Consider the following 22,346-nt stretch of genomic DNA (forward strand, 5'->3'; position numbering starts at 1 on the left):
TACTTCAGCTTTACTAATTACTAAATCGGCTTTGTTGGAAGCCATATTGTAACTAGCATTTGCTGCTGCAGAATAAACCAAGTTAAAATTACTTCTTTTAAATTTGAATAGAAATAAAAAAAGTAGTGAAAATAAAAAGATCAATGAAAAGCAAAAAAGAAGTTTTTTGATACCATCGACTAAAAATCATCGAAATCAGGAACAAAAAGAATCCACACGACCGACTATACCCAACCCTTTAAGAGCATATTAAATAAAGCATATTCAAACTTTATCTTGGGCGGTCAGGGATCACAAAATCAGTATTCAAATGATGATAACAATATTTTATCGTTGAATTGACTTATTTAACTTGGTTATGTGAAATTGCTATTAATAAAAATAATAGAAAAAAATTTTAAAAATCATATATTATTTTGTTTATTAAATTTTAAACAATAAATAAATATTTTTCAAAAATTCAAATTTTTTGTTATTTATTAGATGAGTAAATTTTGATTAAAAATATAATTATTTTTTGGATATAGTAAAAATATTTATATTAATTTTTTATTAAGATAAATATTTTAAATTTCTATTAAGATGTATAATAATAATAATAATAATAATAATAATAATAATAGGAGTAGTTTACAGATACTCTTTTAAAAAATTCAAAAATTAAAATTATATAAATTTTTTATATAAAAACAACACACAACTTAAAATCGTAATTACATAGAATGATATAACCAATGTATATACTTAAATGTAATTTATATTTTGAAAGAACGTCAGATTTAAATTTGAATTTTAAAAAATAAATCTAAACGAATTAACATTTAATTGCGTATTTATTTATATGCAAGTAATCAGAGTTCAAGAGCCAATAAATTTTTTAATGATTTATTTCAAGGGTGATACTGAACATTGCACTCATTTTTTGTTTTTATTCTGATCGAAAATTGATTGTATGGACGTGATGCAAAAATCAGACGAGATTATTTATACAACTTATAATAACAACTAAATATATTGTAGTAACACAAAACCATATCCGAAATTAAACGAATTGATATAAAATGCAAAACTTTAAAAGTAGTTTATGTTTTCAATGGAAATCAGGTTTAATTTGAATAAAAAAATAAAAACATATAGTTCATAGATTTCATATGAAATAATATTAAATGAATTAAATTCAAATTTGAACGAATCGATATAATCAATGCAAATAATAACGAAAGTTTATGTTTTCAAATATATTCAATTCTCATTTGAATTTTTTACAAAGAAAATACAGAAGTTTTTGTATAAAAAAGATATCAATAAAAATTACATAAAACTAAATGCTTTCAATCATTTACGGCAGTAAACCTATTTCAAGATTTAAGATATATCTTTTTATTTTTGGCGAAAACTTACTATTTTAGTAAAAACCTCAACTTTTGTATTATATATATATATATATATATATATATATATTATATGGCTAATATTAAAATAATGTCTCTTATTTAGATTTTATCTATAAATAAAATAAAAAATATTTAGTTCACTCGTAAATGATCAAAGTGATTTTTCAAAGGAAATAATGTATTATTAAATAAAATCCAGTTTGACATGTGGTCTATAATTTTTTTCTACAAAATGTCACCCTTCAATTAAATTGTTTTTTTTTTATAATAATAATAATAATCTTATGTGAATATGAACCCTTGTACTCTTAACATGTTTAGGAATTGACCCCTAGAAGTCCACGAGTGGTGCTCTTCCACTGGGAATCCTCAGCCATGAACTAAATTGCGGCCACTCGGTAGCTCTTAACCTGCCGTTTCTCACTAATCAAAGTTACAAGCTCGGAAAAGATCGAATTTTGTTTATTAATTCATCATTTTAAGCTCAATTTAATGGCTTCGCTACTCAGTCCTGCTCTCAATATACCACTAAACAAGGTGACGGTAATCACTTCTCCATGTGATCCCATTTCTTCATCCATATGTGTTATTGTACGCGTAAATTTATGAGTTCTTGATGCAGTAGTTGGATAAGTTTATGACAAAGATTTTCGTACAAGTTCAAGATTTTGATAAAAATGGTTTTTCGGATAGCGGGTTATGATTTAGATTAAATACTCTAGCTCCTCGTACCTGAGAAATCAGCAATTGTTGGAGGGTTTGGAGATTCAGTCACCGGCTACAGGGCTCATAATAGTTATTGAAAAGAGAGGCTGTACGATTAGTATTTCGGGTTTGAAGCCTTCTCTTTGGCTTGTCGGATAAAATTGGTGATTTTGTTGAGGGTTGATATGGTAGGAAGGATGACCTGGGAAAGGGATACGGTTCAGGAGGGAACAACTTTTGTGGGGGACTTCAATTATTTAGTATTCTATTTGGTTATTCGTGCAAATGAAGTATGTAAAGCTAATGTGGCCTGCTCTGAGATGAAGTGGGTGCACAATATTGGATGGCTGTTTCCAGTCCATCTGTTGCAGCTTCTCCAAATTTTTGTCATCATGTTTCAATGGATGGATTGATAATTGTTTCTCCTGTAGGTGGATGCTGTAAATAAAAAAGCCCTCGCTTCGAAAGCACCAGCTAAAAGAGGATATTTGTTTGTGAGACCTGCCACTCGGCATTGTGGGCAGTTTCCGATGATAAGAAATAAAACATCTTTGGAAGCCGACTTACCTCCAGTCGAGGCGGTTAATGACAAGATTGGTATTGCTTCCTCTCATTTTTTTTCCTTCATAAATTTGTAAATCGGAATTGGAGGTTCCACATTTACATCTTGTATTTCTCATGCTTAACCATGTTCAAGCGACTGAATGATTAACCATGTAGACAAATAAGATAAGAAAAGGTTTAGTTTCGCGGTCAGTATTTGACAGAGATTGCTTCTGTGCAGATTACGGAGTTGTTGGCGTTCACCATGTTGGGATCTTGTGTGAAAACCTTGAAAGATCGCTTCATTTTTACCAAAACATTCTTGGTAATATCTCAGCTTGTGTTGAAGATGATTTTTATCCTTTTTCAAGAGGAAATATTCAAGATTCAGCTTTAGCTTAATTAAGCAGGTCTTGAAATAAATGAAGCACGCCCACACGACAAAATGCCCTACAGGGGTGCTTGGTTGTGGGTGGGTTCTGAGATGATACATTTGATGGAGCTTCCAAACCCCGATCCATTATTGGGACGGCCGGAACACGGGGGTCGAGATCGTCACTCTTGCATTGCCATTCTAGATGTGTCTAAACTTAAAGCTATCTTTGATAGAGAAGGTAAGTTTGTCTAAGATTTCTCAGGTTACCATGTTTGTTTGTAAACGTGTGTTAATCTTATACCGTATTTTACTAATGCAGGCATTCCTTACACCCTTAGTCGCTCAGGGAGACCAGCAATTTTCGCACGGGATCCAGACGCCAATGCACTCGAATTTACGCAGGTTAACTGATGCATTTTGCCCAATGAGAAATACTTTTAGAAAACCTTGTGTGCAACGAGGTTAATCTGTGGTGTAAAATAGTATATGATTTATAAGTACTTGTATACAATAGACTCTTGACAGACTGGAATGCATGGACATAAACAGAGTGTATAAATCAACATTGAACTGTTACAACCTAATGCGGTATGTACTTAAACTAAGTGTATACATCAACACACAAATTGAAATGTTATGTTACAACCTAATGCGGTATGCAGTGTATACAGAATGTACGTTTCTGAGATATTTAATGAGATTACAAAACCAAACAGTTGCAACATAAGAATAATGAACTTTTTATGGGTGTAGCACGATAATGATCTGTTCTCAAGAAGTTGGTGATGTTACGCTCCTCCACTCTTGAATGGCAGAAAGTAGAACATGATTTGGGGTGAGCATCTTGTGTTGCAATATTTTTTTCGTCACTGGAGATATATCATATCTGTCGAACCACGCTTTTATCGCGTCATACTCATATGTAAAACCATCTGCTGCTATGTATGGATCCTCCATTATTTCCTGAATTGCAAATTATATGAGGAAAGACTGAGATCTATGAACACAATGATATCAAATTTTAATGATAAGCATAAGTTGGCAAGGCAATATAATTTTTTTTAAAAAATTCCTAATCTGCACAAGTAACTCCTCGACTAGCTCTCTTAGTCTGTCCCACTAACATGTACCCAAATTGTGGAGTGTGATATTTGCACCTGAAGGATTGGACAGTAATAGTGTTTAGGAGCATGAATGTTGTCTCTAGCTGCCGAGTTACTTGGATCAGCATTTTCAACAAGTCTTTTCAGTATCGGCAACACTTCAGTTTCAAGGTCTGGCCGATCTCTACATCTAAAATTACAGCATCTCAGTGCAATATCTGCTAGTTCGTGTGCTTCCGCTAGTGGCCAATCTGGGACTGACTTGTCAAGAATATCAGATAAGGTACCCCTGTTCATAGCTCTTTCAAACTTGGTTATAATACCTTTAGGATGGCGAGCAGACAATAACTGTAGGATTATAACCCCAAAAGCATACAGATCGGATTTCGCTCGAACTGTTCCAGTTCTTACATATTCTGGATCTATGTAGTAAAAGGTACCTGCAACAACTGTGTCCTGGTATTCCGTGATATTGTCTGGTATTGCATCAGAAACGATCTTTGCGAGGCCAACATCTCCTATCTTGCTCACGAAGTATTTATCTAACAAAATATTTGCAGGTTTTATGTCCCGGTGAACTATAGGCTCGGGCTTTGATGAGTGCAGAAATGCGAGCCCACAAGCTACTTCAAAGGCAACCCGGAATCTTGAAAACAATGAAAGAGGAGGTCTGCCTTTTCTCCGAAAGATATGGTCTTCCAGGCTCCCATTCTCCATATACTCATAGACGAGACACCGATTTTCTGGACAAGCTCCAAGCAATAAGACAACATGGGGATGCCGCAATTGGCTAAGAACTTCAACCTGTATGTAGTATGTTTATAGAAGGTGTTACTAAAAGAAGCGCATTATGGTAAATTTTGCTGTGGCTATGATAATTTGGAAACATTCGATATATTACATGTTGGAGGCAGATCTCTGGAGATGAGGAAGCAAACTCGTCCAATGCCAAATAATAAATTGGGGTCTTATTGTGTTCACTTCTACACACGCACACGCACACACATGCTTAGCGTGAACAATGCATAATCCAACAAACGTTCATTTCGACACCTTCTTCAAAATTCTAAAAATTCTCGCAGTATCTATGTAAAAAATAAGTTTTCTTTTGCATACGTAGCAGGAAGAATTATTTCAAAGGATAAATCATTGCTCAACATGATGACAGAACAACCAGAGGGAAAATTGACAAGGAAAGCTCTATCATTTGCCATCATTATAAAATCACGACAAAAAATCAACAGGTTAAACCATCAACAACAATTGCACAATACAATGAAAGTCGTAAATAGATAGAAGAAGCTATACAAATAAAATTTCTCCTTATTTAAGACTAAAGTCGTTTTCAAAATCAACTCAGTGATGTTATTTGATGTATATTTACTAGGCATAAAAATAAAGAAGAATCAAACTTGCTTGCAGTTTGGACAGAGTTTTGATCACTACAAAATTTCGAGGTGACAGAAATATCTTGCAGACCCCCGTTTCCGATTATAAGCCAAGGCCAAACAAATTCTATAACTAGCCAATTTTAGTTCGATTTGGGTTAAGCCAGTCTCTAGGGGATGTCCGGTGCTAGGTATAAAGAACGGTGTTAAATTCTAATAATCAAAAGAGTCGCTTTGTATAGCTTATTGAGCAAAAACAAAGCCAACGAAGGTCAAACCTCTCTCAGAAATTCCTCCTTTCTGTCAGATGCATCAAGGCGAAGAACTTTAATAGCAACTGATATATAATCAATGCTGCATTTGTAAACTTTCCCATATCCTCCTTCTCCAATCACTTTTTTCTCAGAGAAAAAATCTGTGGCCTTCTGTATTTCTTCCCTTGTGTACCTTCTGTACCTTGGATCATTTGATAACAGTGCATCAACGATCTCCTGTTTCTCCAGTGATTCTTTATGAGCCTTCGTTTCTGCCATCTGCTTTTCATAGGTCTCTTTTGCTAGCAATGCTTTTGCCATCTGAACTTCCTTCTGAGCTTCCAGATATTTCTCTCTCTCTTTGATGGCCATTATCCTAAGACTTTCTTCTCTTCGACGTGCAGCATTTACCTTTTGTGCTTCTTCCATGCACGCAGAAGACAGCATTTGGACCTGAAATATAATCACTTTTTAATGGTCAGATAGCAGCAGATGGTGCTCTATTGAAATATCTTCTACCGCATGCCCCATAATGCATTAAAAAGTAGGTTTTATATACAACAAGCATAAACCAAATCCTGCAAAATAATCTGAAAAGGAGATGACAGGTTTCATGCCGTATCGTCAGCAACAGCAGCTAAAATCGCGGAAAGATGAAATGTGATTTGGGTGCTATGAACTACTCAGCTGTTCACCTTGCTTTCTGCATAGATCAGATCTTCACAAGCTCGGTTATACATGGAAACCGTGTCCTTCAATTCCAGGCGCATTCGCTCTATTTCAGCCTGAATGTCGTTGGACTACAAAATATAGGTCAGCTCTTATTAAATGATAAACATGCTTTTGAGAAAATGACTTGGCATTTTGTAGAAGCAATACATATAATATGTACCTGTGCGTACTCTGTGAATGAAAATATGTTGTAAACATTTATTATAGAAAAGAACAAGTCATTTCACCTGCTCTGAGTATGTAGATGACAAGGAAGGGAATGCTCTAATTCTTCGGCTATCTGAGATATCAACATCTCCCATTCGGTCAGCAATTTCCAAAACAGAACCTGAATACGACGAAGATCTGTGTGTATTTTCTTGAGAAAACGAGTGTACATCAGAGAAGCAAGTGCCGAATTTGGACTCTAAGGAAGAAGAAGATAGGCTGGATTCCTTTTTTTTAAATGCAAGAGAATCAAGATTCCTCCCTGGAAAACAGAAAACAGATAAGGTTACAAATTATCATTCACGACCACTACATATAGTTTTGGCATACCGGTACTTGATGTTGGATTCAGCGAATAAGGTGCAAGCATATTCGCGGAGACCACATAAATGTGGCAAGTTTCAGGAGCATTCTTGAGAAGAATTGAGGGCACGTCAGATTCCATGGTCTTCCTACGAAAATTAAGCGATGACTCAACATTAATTTAGTCAAATCTGAACTAAATTATTATTTTGGTATCAGAATATTTCCATGTTTTAGAAAGACCAAAAAACTCGTTTTTTTTTTTTTTGGGGGGGGGGGGGGGGTGGGGGTGGGTGTGGAGTGGGGGGATGGGGTCTGTCACTACATGAAATTGTTGAAGATTCACAAGAACGACAAATTCCTCTACCGAAATACACTAACAACTACATAAATCAGTTGTTTGACAAAACAAAATACTTCCATGTTGAGAAGGGAAATGGGCAAAAAAATGTACTAATAACACAACTGCTTACTGCAAACTATACCTCACAAAATAATTGGACGAGCAGGAACCAAGCACCAAACTCGTACTTCTCGAATCAGTTATATATCTAAGAAGCGTAGATGCAGCATTGTCCTCCCTCCAATAACAAGATTTTGATCTAACAAAGTTTGACATATCCATATTCCAAAATTAATGAACTTGCACGGATGCTGACAGACGAATGGGATGAGAAATATCTACCTTCTGGTTATGATATTGGAACTTGAACTTCAGAAAATTTTCTTCGCATTTGGCTTTCATATCATTAATATACATTTCTGCCAAATTTGCATCCATCTCTGTAATTGGAACGCAACCTCCTGCTGTAAAATAAATAATGGGAAGAAAAATGTGATTCATGTAGCAATTCTAAGTCATGTTGGGATTTGAAGGACAATTTTAGAAACATAATCGAGTAATAAAAACAAGCATTTCTTAAATCTGAGAGACAGAGAGAAAAAGAAGAAGAAAAAGAAGAAGAAACAGAAAGCAGTCATTGTATCCGTTCTTTTGTCTTTTATTTCTGCAGTGAAGAACAATTCAATCTCGCTAGAATTTACTTTAGTGAGGTTCAAGTTAATCTAACTATTCATATTTCCATCAAAACTCTATGACAGTCCAAATTGGGAATTTCAATGAGTTCAACTCAAACCTGAATGATTATTTGTTATCGCATCTAATTGTTTGCGGTGGATCCCATGCCACTTCACAAATCTTCTGATGAATTTCTATACCTTGTGCAAATATAATATCCAGTTACAACAGAAGGGTTGCAAATTGAGGAAAAACATAAGCATCCCAAAATCACTCTCGAATTCCACATATGTAATACCTCATATCTTAAAGAATTCAATCAGAGCATAAGGCAAGCCAGATTATATTGATTTGATTCAATCAAGTTATAGGTCATCGGCACCAGATTTTAAGCATTACTCAGGCAGCACAAACCAACACTAAAAGGACTCCTTTTTCTTCCCCCTTTTCTATCTAATAAGAGGATCGGTGGCAGAAAAGGCAAAATGAACAACGCAATTCCCGTTAAAAATTGATGTGGTGCAATCACGCAAATACTGAAATACATACACTACAGTGTGCATATGTAATTTCAATCTTTGGAATATATGGAGGAAAGTTAAAAAGTACATGGATTAGGAACCGAAGTGATGGTGGGCATAACATGAACCAGGAGTAAACAGTCAGCCTCTGTCACCAAATTCTGCACCGCCCACCGCACCGCTCGTTGACTGCCTCTTCCTTCTGCTCTCTTCACTGCCACCGCAATCGTATCCGGAGCACAGCCGCTCCATCCGCCTCCGCCGCCGAGCTTCATTTAGATTTCTTCAGTCTCTCTGATACACCGAAGAAATCGTTTGAGTTGACTGGTAAATTAGTTTGCTTGGAAATGGACGGTTGGGATTCAATTCGGAAGTGCTCCGCGGGTCATCCAACGACTCTTAGGCTGGTGCATGGAAACTACCCTTCCAGGCGGCTCAGTCAACTCATTGACTTAGCATGATTACGTAATTTTACCCGAATGCTGAGCTAAATATGAGGTAATCATGGGATGAGATATTTTAGGAAGCAATAATGACGTCCGGTGGATAAACGGAAAAATTGGATTTTGATGTATGATGTATATATCCATTGTATGATGTATTCAATACTTCTTTATTTATAAATTTACATTTATCGATAAAAACAATTCTAAGATCAGTTGAAATTCTGAAAACTTAGAGGCCAATTGGGTTGGACTAAAACAATTGAATTTATGACAAAGCCCAATTCAATTGGAAGATGAATTGAAATTCTGAAAACTTAGAGGCCCATTGGGTTGGGCCAAAACAATTGAATTTATGTCAAAGCCCAATTCAATTGGAAGATGAATAGATTGTTACCACATTATTATTTTATAGAAAATATATATTGCTTTCGTCGACGATCTCGAAAACCCTGCTCTTCTTTCTTGCTTGTGAAAACACACACAAATTTGGGGCAAATGAAATTTCAGAAGAATTCGGGGTCCCTTCGTCCTTTCTCCTCTCCCTAGTAAAAATAACACTGTTTCCCTACTTTTTCTTCCCTCTCTTTCCTGCTGCAAATTTTTTTCCAAAAACTTCTCTCTCCTGATTCAATTCAAGTGTTCTTGTTCTGACATCTCCTTTACTGAATCGTCGCCAGGTGCGTGTGTATTAATGCATACCTGATGTACGTATTTGATTTGTATATGTTTGCATTTCATTTTTGTGTGTAGGTGAAGTTTCTATTTTCGCGGTTTTGCTGCTTTTGTCCATGGGTTTTACGGTTTGAGTTGCGGGTTGCTCACTTTTAGGGTTTTTTCGGATCGACATGATTCCTCGGTTTTTGCTTTGTTTTTTTATTCTCTAAATGATATTTCTCCTGCACTGTAGATTACCGGGCAATATTTCTCTTACATTATTGATTACTGGACCAATGATGCATTCTGTATGGATGAGTCTGTATGAATCTGAAAGTATGGTAGTCTTGAGGATTAAGGGGGGAAGGGAGATTTGGTTATCTTGTTTTATTCTTGGAAATTTGTTACTGGTACTAATTGATGCGGGTTGGGGTGGTGATTTGGAATTTTTTTATTCTATTAATAAAAATTTTGTGACTATCTTCGCATCTGTGATATGCGAGTATTTGTTCTTTTGTGAATTTTTATGCATTCTTATTGACTAGTGAGCTTAAACTGTTCCTGTATCACTGTTATAGCATCCTCAATATATTTAACAAATTTTCTTCCAACCTCTTGTATTTGAATGTGTTATAACTTATAGCATCATTTATTTTGTTTGAGTTTGGGGAGAGATTGTTACAGTTGAATATCGACTTGTATCAAGCTTGAAACCTTGGTGTCCGATGGCTATGATAAGTCATGGCCATCGACACATCATCTCATTATTTGGGAACCCGTTCATGTGTATCTGAGAATTGTTTCTAACAAGTACCCGTGCATGCCTAGATTTATGGTTCATATTTATTTCAAATACTCAACTGGCAGGAGCTTGACCAAAATGGTATCTTATATGTTTCGCCTTATCTGTTTCTTTGTTTCATCAATGCTCTGTTAGAAGGAAACAGTAAATTTTATCTCTTAGTTAGCCTCTAGAATTAATCTTGGTAAGGATGCCGATTTATTTTCTTTCTTAACTTGCGCGTGCGCTTGTTTGCTAGGTTTATGCCTACTTGAGGCCTTTAATAAGCTGGAATGATAGGTCTCTGTTCTGTTTAAACTCTGTGCATGTTATTTATTCAGTGCATCTCAGATGTCTCCTTAACATAAAAATGCAAGATGGAAATTATTGGAGTGCTCGATTCCTATGTTGTCATATGTTGATAGTATTCTTATATGTTTGTTGTTTTAGGTTTTGGGATTGCTCTGAAGTTTTAGACATTGATGGATCTGTGATTGTATCTTTACCAATGTCCAGAAAGCTTCAACTTTCAAGTTTGAATGCACTTTTTTCTTCGCAAGTTATATTTGACAAAGCAGCTTGACACACCTTGTGAACACTGAACATGTTCCATTTTTTCCCTCCTGTATAAGCCTCAGCATGCTTTTGTTTAACCTATATCACATGTTTAGTGTTTTTTCATTGTAGGAATAAAAAATAGTAAGCTGCCAGATTATTTAACTTGAAATTTGTTTTTACCAAATTTATATCTACAATTTTGGTTGCAGAGTTTAATTATTGAAATGATAGGTGGCCTCTGTCTGAAATGAAGATCAGAAGTTTCATGTTTTAGCGAGAGGAGAATACAAACTCTTGCTATTACAATTGACTTGGTGTGTGGATCGCTATTTCTATTGCCACCACAGAGCAATGGAATGCAACAAAGAAGAGGCCATCCGGGCCATGGAGATGGCTGAGAAGAAGATGGAAAAAAACGACTTTGACGTAGCTCGAAGAATTGCTAAGAAGGCGCAAAGTATTTACCCAGAGCTTGAGAATATTTCTCAGCTGATAACTGTCTGTGATGTTCACTGTTCATCTCTAAAAAGGGTTTTGGGATCCGAAAAGGACTGGTACGAAATTCTCCAAGTAGAAAAGTTGGCTGATGAGTCGACTGTCAAGAAACAATATCGGCGGCTTGCTCTTTTTCTTCATCCTGATAAGAATCGATTCCCTGGTGCTGAGGCTGCTTTTAAGTTGATTTGTGAAGCCAATGCAGTGCTTTCGGACCCCACAAAGAAGGCTTTGTATGACAGTAAGATAAGAGCTTTGAGTAGATCTGCACCAGTATATCCTCCTACTCACCACATAAATAAAAATGTTCAGTTTAACAACACACGCAAAGCTCAGAACAGTGTTTCTAATGGTTTCACCAGCCTGAATCTGCATCAAGCCGCAGGGTCAAGCTCTTTCTCGCAGGAAAATTTCTGGACTTCGTGTCCTTTTTGCAGTTTTAGATACAAGTACCCAAGAGATTATGTGAACAAATCTATTCGCTGTCAGAGATGCTCAAAGGATTTCATGGCTTGTGAAATAAGTTCTCAAGATATTCCTTTCGGATCCAAGTGGGGACCCAATAGCACTCAACACATGCCTTCAAAACCCAGCTCGAATCAACCCTCTGCTTTTCAAGAAAAGGGGGGAAACTTTAAAATGGGTGCTCAAATTAAAAAAGGATTTTCGCCAGCAGATACTGACTCAAGGAGCAATGCCCGCAGGAGAACAGTTCAACCGGAACAAGGGATCCAGACAGGAAGTGGTTCTGGAGATGCCCGGGCAGTTGGGACATCCAATGGGGATGCATTTACTAGAGAATCAGGAGATCTAAAAAGCAAAGGCGGGAAGAGGGACAGAAAGAGGGGCCGGAAGCAGGCAGTGGAATCTAGTGAAAGTTTTGATACCTTGAGTGAATCTGACAATGAATATGCTTTTGGTGGGGAAAATTTCAACGACTCGACGATTGAGATGAATTCTGGACCTGAGGGTGTCCATTTCCCTCGGAGATCAACTCGGAAAAGGCAGCATGTGGTATACGATGAAAGTGATGATGATTTTCCTTCCCCTGCAGAGGGTTCACAAGCAAGGAAATTGCCAAAAGATATCGAAATGGAACAAAAGGAAGTTTCTGGTGGTGAAGGTTCCACACATGGCATTCAAAATAGTTCAAAAGGCGAACAAATGGCAACAGTCCATCCTGAAGGACACTGCCAAGACAATGGTAATGACCATGATGAAGAAGTAAGGCAGAGGAGGGAAACTGTCAGTAAACCGCGCGTTGATGCTGATACTGTTGAAATAGAAAGTGATTCTGACCAAGATTCATATTCTGGTGATAATTCAGACGTGGGAGTTTATCACTGTCCTGATACGGAATTTCATAATTTTGATAATGATCGAGATGAAAAAACTTTCCGTGTTAATCAAATATGGGCTTGTTACGACGACTTAGATAGCATGCCCAGATACTATGCCAAGGTGAAAGAGATTTCTAGATCTCCATTTAAATTGAGATATACGTGGCTTGAAGCTGACCCTAAAGATGAAGCTAGCAAAAAATGTACGGAGGAGCAGTTACCCATTTCTTGTGGCTGTTTCAAGTTTGGCACAACTGAAATCACTTCAAGCCGCCTTTTATTTTCACATCAAATGTGCACTGAAAAAGGGCAGAGAAGAGGTTCTTCTATCATTCATCCAAGAAAGGGGGAAATTTGGGCTCTTTTCAGTAACAGAGATATCAGATGGAGTTCCAACCCAGAAAATCACATGTTCAAATACGAAATCGTGGAGGTGCTCTCAAATTTTGTTGCAGGTGCTGGTGTAAAGGTTGTTTATTTGGATAAAATCACAGGTTTTGTGAGCCTTTTTCAAAGAACGAACCAAAGTGAGTCTGGCTCGTTTTTGATAGGGCCTAATGAACTTTATAAATTTTCTCATCGTGTTCCCTGTCACAAAATGAAACGTGATGAAAGAGAGGGTGTACCTGAAGGTTCTTTTGAACTAGATCCTGCTTCCCTACCTCTGAATCCCGATGATTTATGTTACCCGGGCAAAGCAGATATGGAACCTGGAACATCGAATATGGTGGGAAGTAATGGCGAGCAGAATCAGCTAAAAAAGGGTACATCTGCAATACCCGAGGGTACAAGCTCTCCAAAAGAGTTTGTGGACGTTGAAGATTTCTAGGCTCCGGCCATCTCCTGGATGATTAAATTTTATCTGGTTAAAAAAAAGGAAACTGTAGTAATCTATGTAGTCAGATCACGGATTCTAGCCCATGCATAGCACATGTTTACCTTTTCTTGTACTGCTAGGACAATCTTCAATCAGCCTTGAATCATTGATATTGTCAACCAAGCTATGGTATCTAAACTCTACTTTCAAGTGTGTCAGACTCTTTTTGGGCTCTTTGGTGGTGATGCTGGTGTTTGGGGAGAACAAATATCAGGTAACTTTCAATTGGGACACTTGTGACAAAACATAGGTTATACGATGAACTGTCCAACACCAATGCGCAGGTTTTCAAAAACTAACCTGAAGCATTTTGCAGAATTCGCGTGAAAGGATCGTTTTTTTTTGGGCTCGATGACAGACGCATAGAGGCATGAGCAAGGTGGTGGTGTTATATTTGTGTCAGAGGCACACATTCTTGCTCAGTTAACATGTTTCTCTACAAGTTGTGCATGGTTTTAACTTAGGACACTCTATATGGAGAACAACTGTTTATTTTGAATTATTGTTTTTTCCCCTAATAATCTTTATTTCGATCCCTGGAGGCAAATTTGCGTTCACGATCCTTTTTATATTGAGCTTGCAGCTTTTAGTTCTTACCTTTTTAAATTTTTGTTTTTGCAGATTTTTTTTTTACACTCGCTGGATCGCTACATTTGGTTATTTTACATGTTACTCTTGATTGATTCTTGACCAGCATATGAGTATCAGCAGTAACTAGAATTAGAATACGGTGCACATAACTAACTCGTGATTTAACTTTATAAAAAAACATCATATAGTTTATGACGTCAACATCTCTCACTTTCTTGTCACTTTGACAGCATATATCATTAATTTGTTTTCCGTTTACGGGTAACTATTTTGATCAGTTTCAATAAATGAACCAAACTATCTCTTCTATAGTTCAATAACAATATTATAGAAGTTGAATGATTTAATTGATTTTTAATTCCGATATAGCATATATTTTCACCTTTTTAATTATTAAAGTATTTAATATCCTCGTGAAGTGTTAGAATTTGCTAAGAAAAAGGATGCAATTTTAGCTGTATCTAATTAAAGTTGTTTTTTTAAAGAATAAAGATTCCAAAAAATATTTAATTTAATTGGAAATGATTTATAGATGGAATATAGCTATGGACTACTTGTGAATAAGGTTCATGAATCTGGGTCTGGACCCAAGTGTGTACTAAAACGGGCCAATATACCATCAATGGGGCCTGAATTTATAATGGGCCGAGTCTAAACTACATTAAAAGATGTGAACGCTTGAATTCGCAGTAGTTCTATTTTCACCTGTATTCATCTCTTTCGTTCACTGAGTTGGAAGGAGAATTGGTAAATTGATCAGCTACAGGTACTTTGGTTTGTCAGTAGTTTTGTGTTACGGGTTCTTTTAATGGAAGTTCACTTTGTGTGTGTGTGTTTGGGGGGGGGGGGGGGGGGTGGTGGTTTGGTGGTAGCGAGTTTTGGAGCAAATCGAGAGAAAAATTTGAATGCATGCAACATGTTCGAATCAATGCTCAAGGCGTTTCTTTTTTTAGTTTCTGCTTTTAGAAAATGTGCCTAGATTACGGGAGAAGTCGTTATCGTTTTATCAAATCCATTTTACTCAAGAATTTGATGCTCATTGTTGTGCTTGAATTCGGTGATTCACAACAGGAGGTTGTAAATTATATATTTCTCTTGTAGAAGGTTGTGATTTGGGTAATGGGTGGTGGATGGTGATAGTTGGGTGGACCAGTGGCATGACTAAGATTGCTATACTAAGGCGAAATCTAAAGCTCCAGATTTTAAAATTCTAGGATAGACAACAAATGGGTAGATGGGTGAGTGGTGACGGACAGGGTGTTTTAGGACAAACAAGTTTGAGTGATTTAAATATCTATATTGGTTTCTTTACTTGTAATCTATGATTGTTGAAGTTATTCACGGGGATATAAGGATTCTTTCTTTTGTGTAGGTTATTTTATGATGTTGAGACTTGTATGCCGCAAGTTATGTGAGCATACAAAGGGAAGAGATAAAATTTGGCCTTTATCATGTGCACAGTTGCATGGTTTTCACAGTGGTCAGGTAAATTATGGTTTTATCAATTACAAACAGAGTTCTGGAACCGAATAGAATAGTGTGAATTTTCATGTATGAACTAGGTGTTAGTGTGGTTTTCCTCCCTTTGCTCAGATACATCAAATGTTCATCTATTAACATTTTGTCATACGATGACATGGGGGCCAAATTTTTTATTTATCCCATCTTGTCTGTATTGTTACAGCCTTCCCTTGCACCTAGAAGCTTCTTTGGTGTAGAAGATTTTCTCGACGATGATAATAGCCGGCCATATACTTACCAAAAAGGGAAGAAGTCCAAGAATCCAACCAAGCACATATCTTTCAAGCAACGTACTGTTGCTTTTATGGAGCCATTTACCCTGGATGTCTTCATTTCAAAACGCTTTGTCTCTGCTTCAGTTACCCACAGGGTAACGTGCAAACAAGTTGCTGTGGCTGGTACAAATTCAAATGATATCAAGGCTGTGCTTAAATCACGATCAGATATACCTGCGTGTTTGGCTATAGGTCGGATTTTGGCTGATAGAGCAAGAGAAGCTGATGTATACACAGCAACTTATACTCCTAGGGAAAGAGACAAGTTTGAAGGGAAGATCAGAGCTGTAGTTCAGTCCCTCATTGACAATGGCATTGACATTAAAGTTTACCTTGATTGATACATCTTTTAGCGTTCCTTGCAGATTTTTAGAGGACAAATTTGTAACATTTGTTTTCGTTTGAGGTGAGCAACCACGTTTCTCGCTTCTGGAGACGCTAATTTGTATAATTAACGACACTCTTATATGAAGTAACCTTGGCCAATTCATGACAAAATTTTCCAAATATCAAAATGGGGGGGAAGCGAGATGAGGTGGATGAGGATTATTAAAGTGAATTTTATAGGGAATAAATTAAATGTTTGAACAGACTAAATGAAAATTTTAATTTGTTTTAGATGAGGAGAAATAATGGTCTCTAACCAGTTCTGTCCCCAGAGTATATAGGAAGTGCATGTCTAAAAAATATGGAGAATTCTATGGATAACAAAGATATGGAGATGGTTTTTTTTTTCCCAGTAATCATTTGAAGAATTCAATACAGGAATAAAGAAGGCTATAGAGTGAATCAGAAAAATCATGGCCGATGTCAAAAATTGTCCAGAAATCCTCGAAGACTAACAAGAGAGAAATACAACCACAGCTTCTGTTTCAAGAATGAAGTAAGCACGTCTCTTGCAGTATACATATGAGATGAATAATCTACACCTCGTAACTCAGGGCCTGATCATCTTTCTGCACCATCGCGAAAAAAAATTCAAATCACTCTTCATAATGCGATGCCATGTAGCACGAGTCAAGATAATAAATAAAGGAGCTATAAATGTCACCTTATCCTGACTTTGCTTTGTGAAGCCCAAACGACCTCCTAGTTGAAAGGGGATAGAGAACTTCACCGATATTGTTGAGAAATCCTCTATCGTATTGGTTATTTTTAACAACTTGAAGGTCTTCTAAACGCGATCTTCTAAAGAATGCTATCCATCTACTCTCTTGAGGCTTCCTTTCTTGATTTAATCCACCCAAACTAGCTTTTAAAGCTTCTGCACTAGACTTGGCCTCATTTATCTTCCTCTGCCAATGCAGGTAATCTTGCCACTTAAAACTCTGCAGTTCAACAGCATTCATCACTTCCATTTTCCAAGTTTTTGCTTCCCATCTCCCGTTGGTATTAGTTTTAAGGTATTAATCAAAACCGGCGAAACTAAACTTGTAATTGCGTTCAACTCCTTTGCTTTAAAAATGGTTTACATATGGGTCTAAAGTTATTATTCTACTCTCCCTCAACCGTCTCATTGAAAAACTATGTTGTAACGACCATTTTTCTGCCTCCTCATTCTTTGTTTAAATTCTTTTTTCATGTACTTTTCATAAACTCAAACCCCAGCCTCTCTCCCAAACCAGAAGCGGCGGCGGCAGCTTGGAGGAGGGCAAAGGGAAGAAGAAAGGTAAAGGAAAGATGAGAAGGAAAAAAGAAAAAAAATTATAATCTTTTGGTGTAAAAAGTATTTCAAGTGCTGATTTTTCGGAAAGAAAGTTTAGCAGTCAGTAAATAAAAATTTTGAAATGCATTTCTGAAAACCCATGGATGCGATTGCTAATACTGGGGATGGGTTTTGCAGGTCTGGACAGAAAGAGGGAGGCAGAAGAATCCTAAAACTTTTTCGCTGTGAGTAGACACGAGCAGCAAGTGATATTCAGCAGCTGCATTAATTCAGTTCAGATTCTAAATATAATCCACATGAAATTGCCAGAATGTTCCTAATGTATGACGATCACAAATTAGAAGGCGCATCCATTTATTGCACACCTGTAAAGACTAATGGCCAGTTATATCCAAAAGAAACATGAAAGAGGTCTACCTCGTTTGTGGTAGTATTCGTGAGGCACAGTTTCACGTGATACGTGAAGAAACCAGCCAACAGCAGCAAAACTATGGCCAGAAACATCATGATAAGTATTTGTGTGTTATAGGCGCTCAGCAACCACTATCAAAAGAAAGAGACCTAATGTCAGAAGCCATTACAGGATGAACACACTTGACCAAAAAAACCAAATGCAATGGATCCTCTAGGAAACCCATAAAAGGTAACGTTCTGTGCTAAGAATAAAAAAATCCCCTAACCTGTACAACATGTGGAGCCAAACTTCTAAAAGAATTTTCGATGCCATAATAAGCTGCAGCACGGAGTGAAAGAAAGAAATCATTTCAGCCATTAGCGTACATCTTCAACCGAGGAAGAAAATTTGGGAAGGCACTAATGCTACCTGTTAAGATATAGATAACTTTCAGCTCCTTCAGCCTTCCAGCAAGAATCAATGCGAGTGCAACCACTCCATATATACAGATGAGAAAATGCCTGCATATGCATTGAGAATTGCTTAAGGCAGAGCCGAAGTTGAACTGAAAGAAGTCCAATAATTACAGTAATTTGATAATCCAAGAACTGCTACTGTTTTATAATTACAGTAATTTGATAATCCAAGAACTGCTACTGTTTTTCCTCTTAAATTAGCCTAGCATAGCATTCTCATCGTGATGATGTTCTACATGTGTAAATGTGATTTAATACAAATCAGCAGCTCCACGTGACAACCTTGATTCTTTCTTTCTTTCTTTTGCTTTTGGACAACGCAGTACAAAATGAAAAGATATCTGATCCAAGAAAAACAGACAAATGGAAAGTTCTGTACGTCCTAAAATATAAAAAAAACATACAAGGAAAAGTGGGGACATCCGAAGTGGCATAAACTGCAAGAACACTGCAGCAAAAACTGAATATAAGGAGTTCATAAACGGAAACTTCTTAATAATTACTACTTACCATAGAATAAAAGCCATAAAGTATCCAGTGTTCCTCTCTCCAATGCAATTATTCTGAAAAATGAAAATATTAAGGAACGGGATAGCGGGGAATTGCAAATTTCAAAGCTATCCATACACTCAAGAAAAAAGGTAGTCAACAAACCATCCAACCACAATGATGGTCGAACCTAGCAACACAACGATTGCATATGCTGCAGTGCTTCGATCTAGCAGGCCTGAGTAAGTAACAACAGAATAATTTGTATCCCAGTGTTTAATCAGCAATTGTTTGGGATAAGTTCATGATATTCAATAGCTAGAACAATGAACTTACTTTGGAATCTTGCAGGTAGAACATTCTTTCTCAGAGAATATAATGTTGTCATAAGGATAAGCAGAAATATACTGAGAGACATTAGCAGAACTCACTGTCCCTGGATCAGAAAAGCTAGTCAATAGAAATAGGAGAATACCCACACCAACTGCCAAGAAGCTCGTGTACCTGAAATTATAAATACTTTTACACAGAAGTGAAAATTATAGATTCATTAGTATATATACGACAAACATATGCTATTATTACCTGTGCACTTCACTCAAGTAGTACCCAGGAATGTAGCGGAAGGATGAATTTGCAATGAAATAATAAGTTGCCCCAATTATTAGTAAATATAACAACTGCACACAGGTTATAAACAGGTCAGTCAAACTTCTGAACGCGCAAAATGTGTAATTTTGGAAAGAACGGGCCAACTCAATCTCAGATCACGCACAACACGCAGTTATCCAATAAACAAAGCATGTGTTTTTTCCTCATGAGTGATAGACTTCATACACTTTGATTAACCGTCTTTTCAATTCATATTACTTACAGTTTCTTCTTTCATATGTTCTACAAAATCCAGAATTTCACCAAATTGTAGGTTCGTTTTTTCCTTCAATGTTCTTCAATCATTCAATTATTTTTAAACTTTGTGTCTTTTTTGCGATCGAAAATGAATCCATGTGTATTTGTAGAGTTTATATTTTCTATTAGATTTTATTTTGATAGTGGATTATGTACACGTTGTTTTTCATCATTTTCAGGGTTTTTCATCAACTAACAGATGTTTCTGACCGTGCATAGCTTGTGTTTGAACCTTATTACACATTATTTATGGTTGTCGATTAACTGATGCTTTTTTTTCTTGTATATTGTTGCCTACAATAATCAAATAAAATTTAACCCATGTTGGCTTAGAAAAGTTAAACACCAAAAACCCGAAAAATAACAGAGTAACATCATTAAAGGACTAAGATACCACAAAATCACCTGTAAAATGGGGTTAGGGCGATCGCAACAATAATACTCAACGGAAAGCATTGCATTGCTGCCGCGAGACCCGCACGCGAAATGGATAAAACGACTGTTCCACCAAAACCATCCAAATCAAAAACAAAAACCCATCATACTCAAAAGGTATCATCATACAATTTTCCATACATAATGAAATAAAAATAAAACCCGCCAAGGAACACTACCGGAGATAATCGTAGGCGCCGAATGTAATGAAAAAATGGATGCGCTGAATGAAGGTGCCTTGGAAAATTGGCCACTGCCCGCAGAAGAATGATACTAAAACTAAAGCTGTCAACAGGCCATGGCACACCAGCAGCCACTGAACATCCATCAAATTCAGCTACAATATCGATTAACACAGCTTGGAGATTGTGCGAGCACCGATTTCGAGGGAAAATGAAAACGAAATTGAAATTGAATGTTTGGTCTAGCCAAAAGTGGTTAAATTTTTGTTGAGGGTTGTTGCTCGATCAGGACTCAGGAGTGAAAACTGCCCAGATTTTCTTTTCTGAGAAAAAAACTGCCAAGATTTTAACTTTAGCAGTTCATATCCCAATTTTTCATCTTCCTCGTAACTATAGTTATTATTTTTTTAAGGATCTTCCTAATAAATTTTAATATGGAACAATTTTGTATTCTGGTAAATTCATTAAATTATATCTTTCTTATCCAAATTCAAATTTAAATGCAAAATTCGTTTAATCTAATCTAATTTTAAACAATCTCTCACTTTATAAATAATCATATATTTTAAAATTAAAATTATTGTATTTATCAAATTATTCTAATTAAATATCGGAAAATCTAATTTAAAAAATCATTTCTAAAATTTTAAATTAATATAATATCTAAATTTTACATAAAAACTACCTATTACATAGTATTTAGTACATAAACATACATAAAAGACCACAGTCTCATAAATTATTTTTATGATACGGATATATGACCGATCCAATAAACGCATTACTTTTATGTTTAAGTATTATTTTTTATAGCAAAAATATCATGTTTGACAGTTATATTATGAAAAAATATTGTGCAGTATATGTTTTTTAATATGCTAAAAATATATTATGTAATATATGCTGATTTGAGTTAAAAATATTATTTTTTTGTCATAGATATAAACGAGATTGACATGTATCATGAGTATATTCTTGTGAACTGTTGCACAAGGACAAAAGAAGCAAGATTGCGATTAGAAACAAGAGTACATCTTTTGTAAGACGGTCTCAAGAATCTTTATCTGTAAGACAGATCAATCCTACCGATATTCACAATAAAAAATAATACTCTTAGCATAAAAAGTAATACTTTTTCATGAATGACCCAAATAAGAGATCTGTCTCACAAAATACGACCTGTGAGACCGTCTCACACAAGTTTTTGCCTAAAAACAATTTATACTCTACCAATTTGTTAGTCCACAATACATAGACCTAAACAATTGCATGGATTATTTCTTATAAAACAGGTGCATACATGAAACTGAATTTTTTTATAAATCAAATATAGAAAATTAACAGGTACAATTGCATGGACAAGGATAGCTGCTGAAAGCTGTGTGCATTTGGATTAATGTTTTGCTCAAGATCATTGAGTACTGTAAAACTAGAGATTTGTGTGATCAAATTAACAGGTTGAACGAATGGTCCTAAGCATAAGCGCTATCTGCATACAAATCGGGACATACAAATCGTGACGAGCCCGATTGCACCAACAGTCGGTCAATCGACGTTTACACCGGCCCAGCCGATGATGAACATCTGATACGGATGGCAAGACAATGCCTTAACCAGTTTCGTAAACCATTTCAAACTTTAACTATATCATCCTCTTAATGCCAATGGAAAATTAGCAAGAAACTAGAAATTTAGTAGCTATGCTTCAAGACG

General features: G+C 36.1%; 5 protein-coding genes across 15 annotated transcripts; 3 read left to right on the top strand and 2 right to left on the bottom strand.

Moving 5' to 3' along the window:
• The first annotated feature begins 1,708 nt into the window (after nucleotides 1-1,708).
• LOC142551938 (uncharacterized) lies at nucleotides 1,709-3,589 on the top strand. The gene is made up of 5 exons (XM_075661457.1): nucleotides 1,709-1,931; nucleotides 2,531-2,696; nucleotides 2,884-2,967; nucleotides 3,053-3,256; nucleotides 3,338-3,589. Exons 1-5 carry the CDS (start codon nucleotides 1,887-1,889, stop codon nucleotides 3,427-3,429), a joined length of 591 nt encoding a protein of 196 aa, XP_075517572.1. The 5' UTR covers nucleotides 1,709-1,886; the 3' UTR covers nucleotides 3,430-3,589.
• Nucleotides 3,555-8,976, bottom strand: LOC142551936 (U-box domain-containing protein 34). The gene is given in 10 exon segments (XM_075661453.1): nucleotides 3,555-3,981; nucleotides 4,176-4,925; nucleotides 5,788-6,216; nucleotides 6,459-6,563; nucleotides 6,723-6,964; nucleotides 7,033-7,154; nucleotides 7,491-7,582; nucleotides 7,584-7,607; nucleotides 7,691-7,812; nucleotides 8,633-8,976. Coding segments are annotated over 10 exon segments (2,265 nt in total). The 5' UTR covers nucleotides 8,820-8,976; the 3' UTR covers nucleotides 3,555-3,789.
• A 450-nt stretch (nucleotides 8,977-9,426) lies between these two features.
• LOC142551934 (uncharacterized) lies at nucleotides 9,427-14,374 on the top strand. 8 transcript variants are annotated; one of them, XR_012821656.1, is made up of 3 exons: nucleotides 9,427-9,667; nucleotides 10,876-13,909; nucleotides 14,012-14,374. XR_012821656.1 is itself a non-coding variant. In XM_075661447.1 (3 exons), exon 3 carries the CDS (start codon nucleotides 11,335-11,337, stop codon nucleotides 13,645-13,647), a length of 2,313 nt encoding a protein of 770 aa, XP_075517562.1. In that variant the 5' UTR covers nucleotides 9,427-9,667; nucleotides 10,876-11,050; nucleotides 11,193-11,334; the 3' UTR covers nucleotides 13,648-14,374. The 8 variants fall into 8 exon arrangements, 7 of the variants coding, with proteins under 7 accessions (XP_075517562.1, XP_075517564.1, XP_075517565.1 ...); XM_075661447.1 differs by having other exon boundaries at nucleotides 10,876-11,050; nucleotides 11,193-14,374; XM_075661449.1 differs by having other exon boundaries at nucleotides 10,876-10,958; nucleotides 11,193-14,374.
• A 556-nt stretch (nucleotides 14,375-14,930) lies between these two features.
• On the top strand, nucleotides 14,931-16,594 carry LOC142551940 (uncharacterized). Of its 2 annotated transcripts, none has more exons than XM_075661458.1 (3): nucleotides 14,931-15,052; nucleotides 15,659-15,771; nucleotides 15,971-16,593. In XM_075661458.1, the coding sequence occupies exons 2-3, from the start codon at nucleotides 15,667-15,669 to the stop codon at nucleotides 16,421-16,423; spliced, it is 558 nt and encodes a 185-aa protein (XP_075517573.1). In that variant the 5' UTR covers nucleotides 14,931-15,052; nucleotides 15,659-15,666; the 3' UTR covers nucleotides 16,424-16,593. The 2 variants fall into 2 exon arrangements, with proteins under 2 accessions (XP_075517573.1, XP_075517574.1); XM_075661459.1 differs by having other exon boundaries at nucleotides 14,973-15,033; nucleotides 15,971-16,594.
• A 194-nt stretch (nucleotides 16,595-16,788) lies between these two features.
• On the bottom strand, nucleotides 16,789-21,044 carry LOC142551937 (putative protein S-acyltransferase 17). Of its 3 annotated transcripts, XM_075661454.1 has the most exons (11): nucleotides 20,631-21,038; nucleotides 20,422-20,515; nucleotides 19,693-19,787; nucleotides 19,444-19,611; nucleotides 19,273-19,345; nucleotides 19,129-19,181; nucleotides 18,572-18,663; nucleotides 18,429-18,481; nucleotides 18,166-18,291; nucleotides 17,134-17,410; nucleotides 16,789-17,038 (listed from the first exon to the last, which is right to left on the bottom strand). In XM_075661454.1, exons 1-10 carry the CDS (start codon nucleotides 20,777-20,779, stop codon nucleotides 17,135-17,137), a joined length of 1,179 nt encoding a protein of 392 aa, XP_075517569.1. In that variant the 5' UTR covers nucleotides 20,780-21,038; the 3' UTR covers nucleotides 16,789-17,038; nucleotide 17,134. The 3 variants fall into 3 exon arrangements, with proteins under 3 accessions (XP_075517569.1, XP_075517570.1, XP_075517571.1); XM_075661455.1 differs by lacking the exon at nucleotides 16,789-17,038 and having other exon boundaries at nucleotides 17,268-18,007; nucleotides 20,631-21,044; XM_075661456.1 differs by lacking the exon at nucleotides 16,789-17,038 and having other exon boundaries at nucleotides 17,268-18,064; nucleotides 20,631-21,044.
• Nucleotides 21,045-22,346: the final 1,302 nt, after the last annotated feature.

The sequence above is a fragment of the Primulina tabacum genome, chromosome 7, assembly GCF_025594145.1.
Source record: "Primulina tabacum isolate GXHZ01 chromosome 7, ASM2559414v2, whole genome shotgun sequence".
NCBI classification, from domain to species: Eukaryota; Viridiplantae; Streptophyta; class Magnoliopsida; order Lamiales; family Gesneriaceae; genus Primulina; species Primulina tabacum.

Excerpts from the sequence above, each read along its gene's own strand:
- LOC142551938 (XM_075661457.1), top strand. The coding sequence starts at position 1,887 with ATGGCTTCGCTACTCAGTCCTGCTCTCAATATACCACTAAACAAG. Across the intron at positions 2,697-2,883 it reads GGCGGTTAATGACAAGATTG|ATTACGGAGTTGTTGGCGTT; the intron begins GTATTGCTTCCT and ends GCTTCTGTGCAG. Across the intron at positions 2,968-3,052 it reads TTTTTACCAAAACATTCTTG|GTCTTGAAATAAATGAAGCA; the intron begins GTAATATCTCAG and ends TTAATTAAGCAG.
- LOC142551934 (XM_075661450.1), top strand. The coding sequence starts at position 11,335 with ATGGAATGCAACAAAGAAGAGGCCATCCGGGCCATGGAGATGGCTGAG.
- LOC142551940 (XM_075661458.1), top strand. The coding sequence starts at position 15,667 with ATGATGTTGAGACTTGTATGCCGCAAGTTATGTGAGCATACAAAGGGA. Across the intron at positions 15,772-15,970 it reads ATGGTTTTCACAGTGGTCAG|CCTTCCCTTGCACCTAGAAG; the intron begins GTAAATTATGGT and ends GTATTGTTACAG.
- LOC142551937 (XM_075661454.1), bottom strand. The coding sequence starts at position 20,779 with ATGGATGTTCAGTGGCTGCTGGTGTGCCATGGCCTGTTGACAGCTTTA. Across the intron at positions 20,516-20,630 it reads GGCGCCTACGATTATCTCCG|TCGTTTTATCCATTTCGCGT; the intron begins GTAGTGTTCCTT and ends TTGGTGGAACAG. Across the intron at positions 19,346-19,443 it reads TCTACCTGCAAGATTCCAAA|GCCTGCTAGATCGAAGCACT; the intron begins GTAAGTTCATTG and ends TTACTTACTCAG.